This window comes from Xenopus laevis, chromosome 1S, assembly GCF_017654675.1.
Source record: "Xenopus laevis strain J_2021 chromosome 1S, Xenopus_laevis_v10.1, whole genome shotgun sequence".
Lineage (NCBI taxonomy): Eukaryota > Metazoa > Chordata > Amphibia > Anura > Pipidae > Xenopus > Xenopus laevis.
In genome coordinates, this window is record NC_054372.1 from 118,090,687 (window position 1) to 118,108,031 (window position 17,345).

Below are 17,345 nucleotides of genomic sequence, written 5' to 3' on the forward strand. Positions count from 1 at the left end.
TGATTTTCACACTTTTTTCCTGATTTTTCATCCGATTTTCAAGATTTTTTCACCCGAAAACGTTGGGGTATTGCACAAAACCCAGCACACATCAAAAAATCATTGGGACTTCTCCCATTGACTTATACGAAACCTTGACAGGTCTGAGATGCCGGATTTTCTGATTCTGACTTTTCCATCCTCACGGTTTAATAAATTCCAAAAAATTCTTGATCCGATTTTATTAAAAAAAATTAAACACATTTTTCGTGATTTTTCGTGATTTTTACATTGGTAGTTTAGTAAATAACCTAATTCATAGTGTGAATTCTAATGTTTTAAAATCTGAGTTTTCCTACGTCAAATTACCAATTGAAAATTTTCTAATACAACTCCCATTAACTTTTTAATGAACTCACCAGCTTTAAGAAGCCACAATTTGTAACTTTAGAGTTTGTAATTTTTTGCTAAAAAACACTTAATCCACAGTAAAAGGTTTTATTCAAATGTTGATAAATCTGCCTCTTATTAGGAAGTCCTCAAAACTGGGTAACTGTTTTTCTTGGACATCATGTAGATCAGTGATCCCCAACCAGTCCCCAACAGAAGAGCCTTCTGTAGGCTGCCAGTCCACATAGGGGCTACCAAATAGCCATTCGCAGCCCTTATTTGGCACCTCCAGGAACTTTTTCTTATGCTTGTGTTGCTCACTGACTCTTTTTACATATTAATGTTGCTCATGGGTAAAAAAGGTTTGGGAACCCCTGATGTTGATAATAATCCTAAAAGAGGTGAACATCTTATTTGAATTGTGGACTAAATTTTCTTGCTCCAATAACCAGTCACAGTCTGTAAGCACTTAACTTTATTCTAGTGAATTATTGAGAATTAAACCTGGATGGAAATAAATGATGTAACAATAAAGATCGAAGTTCAAGTGACTGCTGGATGCCCAGAATGTACAGAAGGACCAGTGAGAATCCTGACCATGTGTATTTTCAAATGTAAATCAGATAATCTTGTAAATTGCAGGCCCTATAATATACATATTTATAATATATACATATAATACACAAAAGCCATGAATATCCTGTAAATTATATCCTTATAAACGGTGAGTTCTGATGTCATCAGTTATAAACGGTGAGTTCTGATGTCATTTCTGTCACATGACTCACTGAAATTTGTGTATTATAATAAATAAAGTACCCCCAGTTGTAAAATATGAGGATATTAGAAGTTACCTCGGAGTTCCATGACCTGTATAAAAACACTCGGCCTCCGGCCTCGTGTTTTTATATGGTCATGAAACTCCTCGTTAACTTATAATATCCTTATATTTTACAAGAGGGGGTACTTTATTCACTATATATATATATATATTACTTTTATTATGCCACTTTGTTACATACAATATGGAAACATGAAGTGGTAACTCATTCACTTGAATGCCAGCTATCGTTCATCACCACTTTCAATTATTCAATAATTTTCTCGATTTTATTATAGTTGATGTCATTCAAATCTAAAGATTTCTGTCTTTTTTGCCTTTATCTTGTTTTATGGATTTTCAGTTTGGACTTCCTATCTATTTCCTTACCCAAGGTTGTTCTGGATGTTGGCTGTGGTTCGGGAATCCTCTCATTCTTTGCCGTGCAAGCTGGTGCAAGGAAGGTTTATGCAGTGGAGGGAAGCTCGGTTGCAAAATATGCTGAGGTAGGAGTGGTCTTTATAATCAAACCATGTAGAAAAAATATACTTGTATAAAGCTTTTAACACAGCTTGGTTCTTCAACCTCACTGATTTGAAATGATAAAAGCAAAATAAACAGGACAGTTATGCCACAAGAAACATCTTATCTAAAAAAATCTTGAAAGAAATGGTTTTCAAAGGATGACTGCATCATACAGTAAATGAGTCACATGGCTGCCTTATAAAAATGGGCCCTGCTGCAGCACATCTGAAGCGATTTCCAACAGACTTGTTCAGTGTTTCTTTCCCCTTTCAACAGCATAAGTAAGTCATCTTTTATGTTATGCAGTGCAATCATCTACATCATTATATTTCATCTGCCAGGCATTCTGTATTGCAAGATAAAAATTTGTTATGTGCCCACTAGCACTAAATACATTCAGGAATATCTGCTGACAGTTTCAGAATATTTTTTTTCTACTTTTTACATTTAGAAATTCTAATATGTTTGTAAAAACACAAAACTGCAGATAAAATAAAAAAATACTACTATAACAAACTAAATGTAAAAATATTTTTTAAAGCTCGGTGTGCATTCTGCACTACAAATTTAAAATGGTAATAGTGACTCACATACAATACTATCACCTCATTTTTTGTAATAATTTATTTTAAAAGGCAAACCGTGCTCTGGCAAACATGTACATTGATCAAAGTAGGAAATGCTTGGTTGGCTAAATTTGTCAATTCATTATAGCCATTTCTTGTATATAAATAACTGTGCTGATAAAAATTCATCAGATCGAAATTGAATAAAGCTTCTTCTTATGGTGCAAGGCCATGCAATATCAGATACAGTGGCAATGATGGAACACCAGTAAATGGATTTTGCTCTAAAGTGAAATCACATGTGCACAAATGAATGTTTCCCAGAATTCAGGCTTCATTGACCTCATCTCCCCTGGACTCAAGTGTTCTTTAATGGGAACTTCTGCACCCCTTAGTGCTTTTTGACGTGTCTGAGACTGGAAATGACCCCTGTTGTATCCTCTGTTACAAAATGAGTTTTTCTTTCACTCTTGTGGGGTTATTGTTTTTTTATAAAATCAGACTTTTAAAAATATCACAAATTTTTCAGAATTTATTAAACCCTGGGGATGGAGAAGTCCGAATCTGAAAATCTGGCAACTCAGACCTGTCGAGGTTGCCTATAAGTCAACGGGAGAAGTCCCAATGATTTTTTGATGTGCGCTGGGTTTCGTGCAATACCCTGAAGTTTTCTGAGTTTTCAGGTGAAAATTCTGAAAAAAATGTGAAATTCGTGAAAATTGGATGAAAAAATCGTGAAAATCAGATTTTTTCCTGCATAGCAAATTTTCGGGAATATGCAATAATAAATAAGTTAAAAACCCCAGCGGATTTGATCAGAGTTTGTAGCAGAAAATATTGAGATAAATTCGGATTTTGATATATAACCCCCCTTGGTGTTTTTTTTTTTTGTAGATGCTTGTTATAAGTAACAACCTTTCTGATAAAATCTCTGTTATATGTGGAAAAATTGAAGAAATAACTCTCCCTGAGCATGTAGATGTAATTATATCGGAGCCAATGGGATACACGCTATTTAACGAACGAATATCGGAGAGTTACCTGCACTCTAAGAAGTGGTTGAAACCAAAAGGTAAGCAGATACACATCAAGCACTGAAAAATAACTGAATACTTTCCAGTGAGTTATTTTGCAGAGACTGATTTCATTATTGAATATTAAATAATTAAAATGAGGATATTCATTGCAATGGTAATTACAGGGCACAAGACATCTAGTCATTTTTTGCACTTTCCTTATGCAAGTCACGATTCAAAAGCCAGGAAAAACTTTGTGACAGCTTGATTATTTTCATAATGCAGATATTGGATCTCTTATGCAGAATGCTTGGGATCTGGGGTTTACAAATAAGGGATCCTTTTATAATTCGGATTACCATACCTAAAAATAATTTTAACATTAAAAGGGTTGTTCACCTCTAAATTAACTGTTAGTATGATGTAGCGAGGGATGTTCTGAGACAACTTGCAATTGGTTTTCATTTTTTATTATTTGTGGTTTTTGAGTTATTTAGCTTTTTATTCAGCAGCTCTCCAGTTTGCAATTTCAGCCATCTGGTTGCTAGAGTCCAAATTACCCTAGCAACCTTGCACTGATTTGAATGAGAGACTGGAACATGAATAGGAGAGGCCTGAATAGAAAGAGGAATAATAAAAAGTAGCAATAACAATACATTTGTAGCCTTCCAGAGCATTTGTTTTTAGATGGGGTCAGTGACCCCCAATTTGAAAGCTGGAAAGAGTCAGAAGAAAAATAACCAGCTGAAAAGTAGCTTAGATTTGATCATTCTATGACATACTAAGGGGCACATTTACCAAGGGTCGAATATTGTGGGTTAATTAACCCTCGATATTCGACCATCAGAGTTAAATCCTTCGACTTCGAATATCGAAGTCAAAGGATTTATCGCAATTCGTTTGATCGAATGATCGAAGGAAAAATCATTCGATCGAACTATTAAATCCTTCGAATGGAACGATTCGAAGGATTTTAATACATTGATCGAACGATTTTCCTTCGATCAGAAATTGCCTAGAAAGCCTATGGGGACCTTCCCTTGAATGATTTTACTTTGACCGAATACGGCCATATTCGATCAAAAAAAACTTTGAATATCAAAGAACTGCAATTCGATGGTCGAATTTCGACTTTTTTTCACTTCGAAATTCGACCCTTAGTAAATGTTCCCCACACCGTCAATAACTATGACCGAGTAGAAGAGGTGCTTCTAATATATTTTTATTGTAAGAAAGCTGATGAAGTGTAAACCTTTGGTTTGATATGTCAACTTCTTTTTATCTTTCAGGCATGATGTTTCCCGCATTCAGTGATATTCACTTGGCTCCTTTTTCAGATGAACAGTTATACACAGAACATTATTCCAGGGCAAACTTTTGGTAATAGTTTTTTCTACTATTTCTTTATTGAAATCTTGCCAGACTTACCTTAAATACAGCCTTAGTAAGTATTTGTGTATGTGGAACTGGGCAAAAAAGTAATGTTGCCATTGATGGGATAAATTACAATAGGGCTTAGGAAACTAATGGTAAGATAAAGGTTCAGTATTGGCCGGAACATAAAAATTGTCGCACAGCAAAATTATTCGGACGCCCATTGACTTAAATGCATTTGGACCAAATTGTCACACTTTTAAAAATTGACGCTCGCGTCAGAATTATTTTGACACCCATTGACTTGAATGCGTTTCACAAATTTTTCGCCGTTTCGCAAATTTGAGGTTAATTTGTGCATTTTTTAGTCGAATCGGCACAGGTTCACCCATCACTATATATGATTATCCTATTGCAATCTGGTGGCTGATGATACTGTATATAAAATGTATAGTATCTTTCATGCCGGCGAAGCGGATTCTAGAATACATAGTCCTGAAAAGTTTTTTTTTAAAAAACCCTGAAAACCGCTGATTTGAATACATTGCAACATGGATAATAAATGTTTATACATTTTGGCACTAAACTGTAGTAATTATATGCTAATAACGACAGGTTTGGGACCCGTTATACCAGAATGCTTGGGACCTTGGGTTTTCCAGATAAGGGAGCTTTCCATAATTTGGATCTTCATACTTTGTCTACTAAAAAATCATGTAAACATTAAATAAACCCAATAGTCTGGTTCTGCTTCCAGTAAGAATGAATTATTTCTTAGTTTGGATCAAGTACAAGGTACTATTACAGAGAAAAGGGACATTTTTACAAAAATGTATTATTTAGATGAAATGAAGTCTATGGGAGACTGCCTTTCCGTAATTTGGAGCTTACTAGATAACGGGTTTCTGGATATCGGATACCAAACCTGTAAAAAAAATAATTTAATAAAGATTATATCATTTCTTGTTCTCTTAAAAAAATGTTATTATGTTATTCTTGGTTACATAAAATTACTAAGGCTATTGATCATGGGAGAAATCTGACTGCCATGTTGGTATCAGAAAAAAAAATATTTTACCCCAGGTTGGCTCCATTTGCTAATGTCTGATAGGGATTTTTTAGTTTGTCTTTCTATGAATAAACGTAAAAATGGACATTAAAAACTAATTCTGAGTGTTTTGTAGGGTCGGGTTGGTATAGGATCTATTATTAAGAATGTCTGGGACCTGGAGTTTTCTGAAATTGTGGTGTTTTTTAGTAATTTAGATCAATATATCATAAGCCACCAACTTAGTAACCACCAAGTACAAGGCAATAAATGAAACCATTTTAAGAATTTTAAATTGTTTGCTTAAAATGTACTCTATAGGACAGGGATCCCCAACCTTTTGAACACGTGAGCAACATTCAGAAGTAAAAGGAGATGGGGCGCAACGTTAGCATGAAAAATGTTCTTGGGGTGCCAAATAAGAACTGTGATTGCCCATTTGGTTGCCCCTATGTGGATTGTAAACCTACATTGAGACTCTGTTTAACTGTGTGTCTGGTTTTTATTAAACCAAAACTTGCCTCCAAGCCTGGAATTCAAAAATCAGCACCTGCTTTGAGGTCACTGGGAGCAACATCCAAGGGGTTGGAGAGCAACATGTTGCTCACGGGCTACTGGTTGGGGATCACTGCTATAGGAGATAGTTTTCTCTTAATTTAGAATGTTCTGAATATCAGGTTTCTGGATAACAGATCCCATACCCTATCTTTTTGATGTCAAAATGTATATTTAATCCATGCTAGAATCTTTCATCAATGTTTGCAACTTGACATTAAATCATTCCGTTGCCATGTTCTGTTTAGGTACCAGCAATGCTTTTATGGGGTCAATTTGGCAGGCTTGCGAAGTGCAGCAGTTGATGAATACTTCCGACAACCAATTATAGTACGTTTGCCCTTTTTGTGCAATATGGGATTATTAACTGAGCCATCTTCTTTCAGTTATAAGTATAATAGAAGTCGCAAGGGAAATTCATGTAATATCCTGTAAACTATTTCCTGATAAACAGTGCTTAGTAATGTAATCAGTGATGTTATTTGTGTTGCACAATTACTGCCGTTGTAAAAAATGAGGATATTAGACTTCCCCCGCATAGTTCCATGACTGTATAAATTCATTATTGAGATTCTTGATATCACAGTGGTTCTTAGATAATATTCTTCACAAAAGCCATTTTAGAACACTATGGGGCAAATTCACTAAAGGACGAAGCACCTAACGCTAGTGTTGATTTGCTAGCGTAGCGCATTTTCGTTAATTTGTTGATTCACTAACGGACAATAGCGTAAATTCACTAGTTTTACTTCGCACCCTTACGCCTGGCGAATTTGCGCAACGGACGTAACTACGCAAATTCAAAGACGCCCGCATTTCTGAACGCTACCTTTTACGCCAGACTTCCTTCGCCACCTCAGACCATGCGAAGTGCAATAGAGTATTTTTCTAAGTCCCAAAAAACGCTGGCGTTTTTTCTTTTTTTATGGGTGATAGGCTGAAAAAGATCGAAAAAAATTTTTTGGCTACCCTCCTTCCCCCCTAGATTTCCTAACTCTTGGCACCTTAACTATACAGTGGGCACATGTGTGGGGCAAAATAAAAATTTTATTTGATGTTTTGAAGGTTTTTCCAGGCTTGTGTAGTGATGCTACATATACCTCCATTGTAACTTCAATTTGGCGTCGTATGCAAATTGAGCATCACTAGCGTAACTTCGGTTTGCTTGGCGAATTAACGCTAGTGCAACTTTACGCTTCCCCTGAGCGCAACTTCGGATTTTTGTGAATTTGCGTAGCGCTGGCGAAAATACGCCTGGCGAAGTGCGGCGAAGCGGACGCTGGCGCAACTATGAATCTTAGTGAATTTGCCCCGATATCAGTGCCGTAACTAGATATTTCTGGGCCCCACAGCAAACTATTTTTCAGGCCCCCAAAATGTTTAGAGGTTGACTTGTTTTTTCAATATTTATTGAAACTTTATATGAATTATCGGCTCATGGGGCCCCTATACCTCCTGGGTCTGCTTCCTCTATAGTTACGCCCCTGCCCGATATGCATAATAATACAATACCATAATATTTGCTTAAAGGAGAAGGAAAGACGTTTCACACTTAGGGGTGCCAAATGTTAGGCAGCCCTAAGTGAATGTATTTACTTATCTGAAACCCCGAGCCGGTGCTCCTACCAGCAGAAAACTGAACCGGGTTATTCCAGTGAGCACCAGCGAGTGATTCTCTTCTTCTTGCTTCTCGCAGCTGCGCATGTGCATTAGAGTGAAAAGCCAAACTTTAACTAAAAAGCCGCCTATTTCATTCAACTGCGCATGCGTCTGCCCCGGGAAATTTGAATTGGTATTCTGTCTGCAGAGAGGATGTGTGGGGATGTGTGGGGTTGTTAGATGTCCAGCAATGTAGTTTATGCAATAACATGCACAAAGTGTCCAACAAGAGACATTTACACTTTACACCACTTTTTTTATGCTTCATATCAAAAGCACTACCCTATAACTTTTTCAACGGGCTAACACGGTACAAAAAACATTACCTGGAACCAGGTAAGTAAATACATTCACTGTGAAACAACTTTCCTTTTCCTTTAAAATGTATAAGTATATGTTTATATATCTACATTTTCAATAATATAATTCTAAAACATTAATGCTAAAGGCACCAATAAAGCTCTGTATCTCCTGTTATTCGCATTCAAATGGAAAGTATCACAAAAATAAACAAAGGTGCATTTTTTGGCCAAAAATCATCTTTGACTGGTGTGGTCCATTCATGTCAATGACAAGTGGAACAGAGGAGTATTGAGCATTTTTAACATCTAAAATATGCAGGTGAGAAAATGCTACATGTGCCATTACTTCTCCATCAATGCCAAACCACCCAATATAGGGGTATTTGCTATCTTTTTAATTGTGAAACTAATTAGACATTAGTGATACATCTGGAAGACAAAACACCACACTTATTTCAGTGCGAAAATATGTTGTTTGGAGAGCAAAAGGAAAAGAACTTCAACACACTTATGGTGGCCATAGGCGCACAGAAAATATTGAATGCAATAAAGTTTCATATGATATTCGGTGTCTTTATGGTAGTAGAGAAGTCGTCCGATAACGCCAGAAAACAAGGATATCATCGTCTCTCAGACAGGTCGAAAACCGAAAATCGCATGCTAATTTGCAGGAAAGATCATAATTGTAACATCTGTTGCCACCTTTACTCTATAGATGCACACGTATATAATCAGTACATGTCCTGAATGGGCAAAATATCAATTAATTTAGCAGCAAACTGAATCTCAAGGAAACAAATGTTGAGCTCATTTATATAATATACACACACCTTACAAGACATTTTTTGCTGGACACCTAATAAATACAGTTTGAAAAAAACACATTTATATACATATGGAATAGATGACCCAACTGGACATTTTTAACTTTTTTGCCTAGGACACTTTTGATATAAGAATCCTGATGGCCCGAACAGTAAAATATACTGTTAATTTTATTGATGGTAAAGAAGAAGATTTACACAGGTTAGTTCTGATTTGCCTGTAATGAATTACAGGTATTGGACCTGTTATCCAGATTGATTGGGAAATGGGGTTTTCTGGATACTGGATATTTTCGAAATTTGGATCTTCATACCTTAAAGGAGAACTAAACCCCCCCCTACCAAAAGCCCCTCTAATCTTGCAGGCATTGCCTCCCTCCCCTCTCCCCCCCCCGCAATGTGGTTTAGTGTAGAATAAATTATTTTAAAAATTCTGACCTTTAAATGCAGAGAAGCGATCTTTGAGTAGTCTTCAGGTCTCAAAGCCGATTTGCAGTTGAAGCCAATTCCTGGCTCAGACTAACTGCACATGCTCCGGCAGGCTTTATGATATGACAAGAGACCAGAAGACTATACGAAGAGCCGGAAGATGGAGACCGGGAGCTCCGCTGCTCTTCTCTGCATTTAAAGGAGAAGGAAAGCTACAGAGGCATTTTATTGCCAATAGATTAGCTGCAATAGTGCAAGCTAGAATGCTATATTTATTCTGTAGAATGTATTACCATACCTGAGTAAACGGCTCTAGAAACTCTCTGTTTGTTTAGGATAGGAGCTGCTGTATTAATGTGGTGTGACATCACTTCCTGCCTGAGTCTCTCCCTGCTCTGGGCTCAGATTACAGTAGAGAAGGGAGGGGGGGGGAGAGGAGCAAACTGAGCATGCTCTTGCCCAGGGCAATGAGGTTTAAGCTGAAGGCAGGAAGTCTGATACAGAAGCCCATGAGTACACAATAGAAGGAAAGAAATGCAGTGTTTCTTTTGACAGGGGACTCAGAGCAGCATTACTTTGGGGGTTTACTGGTATATTAAGATGGACCTTTCTGATAAGGCTTACTTAGTTTTAACCTTTCCTTCTCCTTTAAGGGTCAACATTTTTAAAAGGGTTTTTTTAACACTAAAGCACATCGCCAGGAGGGAGAGGGGGCAATGCCTGCAAGATTAGGGGGGCTTTTGTAAATAGTAAATAAACCCAATAGGTTATAAGGGTTAATTATATCTTAGCTTGGATCAAGTACAAGGTTCCGTGTTATTTTTACAGGAACCGGAAATAATTTTTTAAAAATTTGGATTTTTTGGATAAAATGGAGTCTATGGGAGACAGTCTTTTTCATATTTGTAGCTTTCTGTATAATGGAACCCATACATGTATTTTTAATTTAGATAGAATATCCAAACTGAATTTACTACCTCTTTTTTTTTTTTTCAAACATAGACCTACCATTACAATATGTTTTAGTTTAAGTTGCATATTAATAATGCTAAATTACTCTTATCAATATAAATTACTTGTAATGTGTGCACATAATGTTGTTAGTGAGCTATGTTTTAATTTGCATATCATAATATTATTTATATCACAATGGTAATATTTGGAATAAAAATAGGGACTATCTTCAGTGGGAACAGGTTTATTGCTGATTGGCTCAGTTCTGATTTCTTATTTATTTTCTGTGTTATTTGCATTGATCTTTAAAGCAAATAATCAAATGAAACTGCTCCAAGTTATCAAATCTACTCTGATAAATTGGCAGATTAAAACAGCTAAAAAGGCTAAATAAGTTAGGAATGAAAAATATCATCAATCAGATAACAGCAGAGAGGATAAAATGAGTTTATTTAACATACAGCTTTTAAACATAACAAAAAATTCACTGGTGCACTAAGGTGTAAAAAAAGGATAAAAAATTAAGCACATTTCTGGAGAAGATGCAGACACTTTGAAGAGACTGTCTGCAACTGTAATTTAACTAAAGAATGTTAGAATTATTTACCTACTATATGGGGCTAAAGAAGTCTGTTATGTTTCCAGGAAGATCCTTGGCATGCTGCCACTAAACTCTACACAGGAAATTTGATAGGAAATGAGAAGTTTAATGGCAGTGTGAGTGGCATAATATTTACATATTTGCAACCAAATATATTGAGGGCACTTGATGAAACCAAACTAATATTTAATTAATGGCCCCATAGCTATGATTAGAGCCTGTATTTTGTTCTTATAATAATTTAATAAATCCAAAAACATCCAAGTCCTCAGAAAAAAATAAAATGAATCAATGATATATATTCATTCATGTTTAGTATGTGTTATTTGATGATTACCATCCAGCTATTAATACACACCATATCATGAAATTAACTATGGTAGTTCATGATGTTCTGGCTAATTTCACAGGAAGGTTCAGTGTGGCTCCAGTAAAAAAAAACAGACTGTGACTTCAGAGTTTCAGTCTATGAAAGCGGAAATGATTTATTGGGCAGTAAGAAATATAGTACTGAATCGAGATATTGGCAGGGAGCCTGGGTACCCTGTGAACCAGGTTTTTTTCATCCAAATAATGGGTCTCCATTATGAAAAAAAAATTGCATGCCAGACGAAAATTGATTCATGAATCTGATTATTCGTTTTGTATTCAATAACACAGTGGGAACAGATATAAAAATAAAAACAGAAAGCAATTATGCCCAGATGAACATATATTTCTCCATCTTTATCTATCTAATGGAGCATAGAGAAAATTGAATAGCTACAGAATTGTTTCTGCTCTTATGATCTGCAGTAAATAAATCCTAATTATGTTGTTACTATAAGGGGCATTAAGAAATATAAATGTTACATATTTAAAACTGTTACTAATCGAATACATAATGTCTATATGTAAAAAACGCAACCCAACCTATTACTCTCTCTCTATATATATATGTGTATTCTCATCAATGGCATGCTTTCTCCTTTCTCTTTATAATCGTGGGTAGAACTAATTTACAAATACAGGTGTATTATTTATTGTGGCAATTTATAAGACCATAAACATCAGTCAAACTTTTTCAGGCCAATCTCATTGCTTATCCATAACCTTTTTACTACTGATTTATTGCTAATTTGCATTGAAGCCCAAACTAAGTTCTACTGAAAAACATAATAAGTCGTATGAAGAAAAAATCTTGCGATTCTTAATGAAGTGCGGTCTTATCTACTAGCTGTAACTTAAGTACTGGCTCTATTTGTGTTTTTTAAGTCGATCAATTGTTCATTTATAATTTACTGCTATAAAGTTAAGTGGTATCTACTTTAGGTCAATCTGTTGCTTAAATGTACTGTACTCTTTTTTTAATGGTACTTATATTTTCTGTATATATTTTCTTATTTTTTTCAGAATGGAGATCCCCTTTGTTTTCCACATGATACAGTCTGGATTAGTCCATGGACTTGCAATATGGTTCGACGTTGCATTTGTTGGATCACTGTACATAATTTATATAATTTATCTTTTCATTCTAGAAAATACAACGTTTTATTAATAAACACTAGGCAAAGTTAATATTATTGCATTTGGTCCCATTTCACTTGTGCCACAAAAATATCATGAACAACATGAATCAGTATATTCATTCATGGTTTCTTGGTGGGCTAATCTATCCATCTCCAGAGAACCTCTAATAATAACTGGGAGCAAAGAACAATTACCATAGTGTCATCTGTATGTCTAATGAACATATATTATTCAAGACACAACTTGAATGTCTCTCTATCAGTATTTTCTGTGTCATTTTGTCTGCTCACTTGTCTGGCAGGGTCACAGTCTGGCTTTCCACGGCTCCTACTGAACCTCTAACTCACTGGTACCAGGTACGCTGCCTTCTTCAGACGCCTCTCTTTGCAAAAGAGGGTGAAACTCTCTCAGGGAAAGTGCTGCTTCAGGCTAATAAACGGTAAGACCATGCAAATAAACTGAAACATAGTTGTCTCGCTCATATATTTACACTCCCTAATATTTGTTAGATATGCACCTCTGTCATCTGCTTCTCTGCCTGCCCCCACCTCCTCAAGCACTCTATGACTGGGAACAGTGCAGTTTGCTTTAATTCAAAATTGTGCAGCATGTTTAAGCAAAGCAACTATAATTTAGTATTATTATTTATAGTTTATAATGTATTATTATTAGTAATAATAATAGTAATAATAATATGTTTTGTTATGTGTGGTATGACATCACGTGCCCCGCCCATTACATCACGTGCCCCACCCCACAACATCACATGTCCCGTCCCCTGTCTAGATGCCACACAGAGCAAAGGTGACAACCCTATTGACACAGGTTCTGAGACCCATGTAAATCCAAGGCTTCTACCCACAAACACAAAAAAAATGGCATCTTTATTTTTATGTACTTAAACTAATTGAAAATTTTGGAAATAATGTTACACTGATAGCTAGTTAACTAAAATACTTTTCCCAGACTAAAGAAAAAAGCCTCCAAATGGGAGTTTGTGTGTTCATGTAAATTCCCTCATAGTAGTGTCTGTTGGTCTTGGGTAGAGAAAGGCAAAACTAGATGATTAATAATCTCAACAGGATATGGTTTGAGGAATATGCACTTCAAGAACATTTATTTTAGGGAACATGAACCTGAAAGCAGACAGCCACTGCATCCCACAGTTTCCACCAAATAGGAAATAAATCAGGAGGCCATGGGTGACTCTTGTTATAAAGGAATACATCTAGTGGACAGTTTAATAAAATGTCATCCATAATACTGCAAATATCATTAAATATGGCACATATTGGAAAAGCATTGTGTGAGTTTACGAGTGATTAATTTTGTTTGTACAAGAAACTAGTGGGGTGCAATGACCCTTGATCAGTGTTTATTGAGACCAGCACTGTTTTATTATATTTCTAACAGGTATTTTTTTTGAAATTGTGACACCTCTTAGTAGATCTACTGTATGGATAGATTTAGTGAATTTTAGATGCTCCAAATAGTAATACCCTTGTTCAAGTCAATACAAGGTACTACTGTAAGCACAATTTCATTTTGTAATATATAATGATATTAGAATACATTACCATGGCTTAGTGAATTTTTGATTTTATGAACTATAAGCTCCTGATTGTCAAGGGCTGAGTATGAGAATGTTGCAGAATGCGGTCACTAAGGCCTATAAGCATCACTTGTTCCTGACCCAGTAATGACTTCCTTCTCAGTGAAAAGTGGAGGCGTATTTATTAAAGGTCGGATTTTAGTGGATATAGAGGTTTCTGCAACCACGACTCAACTCACGAACTCTAAAACCACGATTGTCATTGAATTTATTAAAAGATCATAATATAAAAAGTACAAATAAAAAAAAGGCACTGAACGATGCGCTAAAAAATACGAATACCTCGAAAACCTTCAGAAAACTTCTGAAAGTCCCAATTGATTTAAAGTGGTCCAATAAGATCAGTGCAGCTCTCATTGACTTCTATCTCAACAACTTTTAAGTTTTGCACTTAATAAATTTAGAATTTTAACAGATTTTAAGAAATATAGGAAAACCACAAATTCTTCCAGATTTATGGGGAAAAAATCACAATTCGATTGTTAGTAAATGGGTCCCTTAATGTAGGCTCTATAGAGGAAACAGACCATCACAAATTGTATATAGTAGTAGTCACCCAGTTAAAGGAAAACAATACCCCCCGAACAATGTAGGTCTCTATAATATTATATTGCATAAAACAGCTCATATGTAAAACCCTGCTTCATGTAAATAAACCAATTTCATAATAATGTACCTTTTTAGTAATATGTGCCATTGGATAATCATAAATAGAAAATTACCATTTTAAAAAATAAGGGCCGCCCCCTGGGATCCTAGGATTCACAGTGCACTCAAACAAACCATACATGTTATGTCACATGAGCCAATTAACAGACAGAGTTCTGTATTTTACTCCCACACTTCTTCCTGTTACAGTTAGAGTTGTAGTATTCCTGGTCAGGTGATCTCTTAAGCAGCACAGAGACCATCACGAAATGGTGGTTCAAGGCAAGAGATATAAAAGGGCAATATTTACATAAATATATATACCAGTTTGGTAAGATTCTTTAATATTCCACTTAAATTGATATAAACTGTTGCTTAAGCATACAAAAGTATGAAAAGACCCTTTATCTGGAGAACCCTAGGTCCCAAGCTTTCTGGATAATAGACCCCCATATGTGTAATACCAAAAATGTATTTTTAGGCTTCTCCAAAAAAACATCAACTGCTCCTGCATACGTCTAAGTACAGAAATCAAGAACTATGTTTCAATTTTTATTTGTACAAGAATCTAATTGTGAAACTTTACCTGTATGCATCAAGGCACCCAAATTAACAAAAAGTATGTTCAGAATAGTGTGATGGTATCGGTTTGTTATGAGAACGTATAATGCAGAAGTAATATACATACTTCTAATACCATTTTTAACCACAAATCAACGAAGAGGCACATAATTGGAGGTAATTAGGTGGTAATGGAGCATAACTGATAACTAACGGTATGCTATGTTTTTTGTTTGATCCAGACAAAGTTATGACATACAAATTGTGGCAGCAGTAGACCAAACCGGTTTTAAGTCTGGTAACATTCTTGATCTCAAGAATCCCTTTTTTAGGTAAGAATTGTATATTGCAGATAAATACAATATTTGCTGCCTAACGTAACCAATGTTAAAATGTCAAACGCTTGTTACACTTTCTAGTATCCTTTCATGCGTTGCACTTCACAGCAGTTTGTGGGTCTACTACTCTTTTAAAAGGTAACAGTATGCAGGGCTTCCATTGTGATCCTGGTGTTTTGGCAATATGTTGAAATCAAAAGCTTTGTCAGCAATGTTCTTTTAACTAATAACAAAATACACTGCAGTTGTTCTTCCGTGTTATTTATTAATGGATAGTAGGAACGGAGATTCAATTGTTATGCTGTTGATCTCAAGATGAGAACATTAAAATGAAAACTGCTTTTTTTTTACTACTATTTTATCAGACTCAATCTTTTCTGTGGAAAGCAAAGCCCACAACTAAGATTTTTTACAGGTATAGGATCCATTATCTGGAAACCCGTTATACAGAAAGCTCTGAATTACTGAAAGACTATCTCCCATAGACTCCATTATAATCAAATAATCCAAATTGTTAAAAATGATTTTCTTTTTCTCTGTAATAATAATAAAACAGTACCTGGTACTTGACCAGAACTGACACATAATTAATCATTATTGGATGCAAAACCAGCTTATAGGGTTTATTTAATATTTATATTATTTTCTTAAGAAAGATCTGTTATCTGGGAAACCCCAAGTCCCGAGCATTCTGGATAACAGGTCCAATACATGTATTACATTTAAATAAAGATGTTTCGCTGCTAATAAGTATTGGCTTAACAGCAAGCAGCTTTTCCAGTTCCAGACTTTGGATAAAAAGGCTTATTTTTAAGAGTAGGTCTTTCTGGTGCAAGTTCTACTATAAACCAGACAGCAAATACTGAATTACCTGCACAGCTCTTTTGAATAGGTCACTATTTTGTCATAATAAATGTTCAGTGCCAGTAAATAACTTTCCTACATCCCTGTTATATATTATTGCTTTGTGAAACGCAGCCAAGCAAGAATTTTTTAAGTATCCTGTATGGCCTATACTACACTCTGTAATCTATGTCTTTACAGATATGCATGAGCTGTGTGTGTGAAAATCTGTTGAAGAACTTTGGAATGAAGAATGCAGTTCATTCATAGCTGGAAAAAAACACAAAAAATCTGTATTCAGTGGATTTATACATTCAAATGTTTTATTTCCATTACAAATTTGTAATAAAATAGTCAAGTTTTTACGAGTCTGTTTCCTGTTCCACCAATACATGTATAATACAGTTCCCTGATTTGGCACCATTTTTTTTAAAACTAACTTCCATCCACAAATTTGGCTAATTTACTAATAATTTAGGTTGATATAATCAGATCTAAAAAACCTTGAAAATATTGAGCATCGAATCGTGCAACGTTTTTGAATTGTTGCGTGACAAACTCAAATTATTCAAGTTTTCATGTGAAAAACAGCGTCAAACACCCCAAAAGACCCAAAGATTGTGAGGCAAAAAACATCTTCAAATGGATAAAGAGAGCTCTGCTTATTGACTTTTACATGAATTTGACAAATTTTAGCTGGAGTATTTTTGGATTTGGTTTTTTTTGCTGCTTTGGGGCTTAATAAATTTCTAATTTTTCACTAAAAAACTCAACCACAGAAAGTTGACCTTT

At 35.3% G+C, this 17,345-nt stretch overlaps 2 protein-coding genes across 2 annotated transcripts in view; one reads left to right on the top strand and one right to left on the bottom strand.

Moving 5' to 3' along the window:
- The window catches only part of crygbl.1.S (1 S homeolog), a 46,581-nt gene extending 44,942 nt beyond the window's left edge, over positions 1 to 1,639 (bottom strand). The window contains exon 1 of the mRNA XM_041572521.1: positions 1,580 to 1,639. Within this exon, the coding sequence (XP_041428455.1) occupies positions 1,580 to 1,624 (45 nt within the window). The 5' untranslated portion in view covers positions 1,625 to 1,639. The remainder of the gene's footprint in view (positions 1 to 1,579) is intronic.
- The window catches only part of LOC121399435 (histone-arginine methyltransferase CARM1-like), a 53,554-nt gene extending 36,728 nt beyond the window's left edge, over positions 1 to 16,826 (top strand). The window contains exons 5-13 of the mRNA XM_041580131.1: positions 1,585 to 1,695; positions 3,175 to 3,352; positions 4,586 to 4,676; positions 6,522 to 6,603; positions 9,175 to 9,260; positions 12,435 to 12,524; positions 12,853 to 12,990; positions 15,615 to 15,704; positions 16,755 to 16,826. Of these exons, the coding sequence (XP_041436065.1) occupies positions 1,585 to 1,695; positions 3,175 to 3,352; positions 4,586 to 4,676; positions 6,522 to 6,603; positions 9,175 to 9,260; positions 12,435 to 12,524; positions 12,853 to 12,990; positions 15,615 to 15,704; positions 16,755 to 16,764 (876 nt within the window). The 3' untranslated portion in view covers positions 16,765 to 16,826. The remainder of the gene's footprint in view (positions 1 to 1,584; positions 1,696 to 3,174; positions 3,353 to 4,585; positions 4,677 to 6,521; positions 6,604 to 9,174; positions 9,261 to 12,434; positions 12,525 to 12,852; positions 12,991 to 15,614; positions 15,705 to 16,754) is intronic.
- Positions 16,827 to 17,345: the final 519 nt, after the last annotated feature.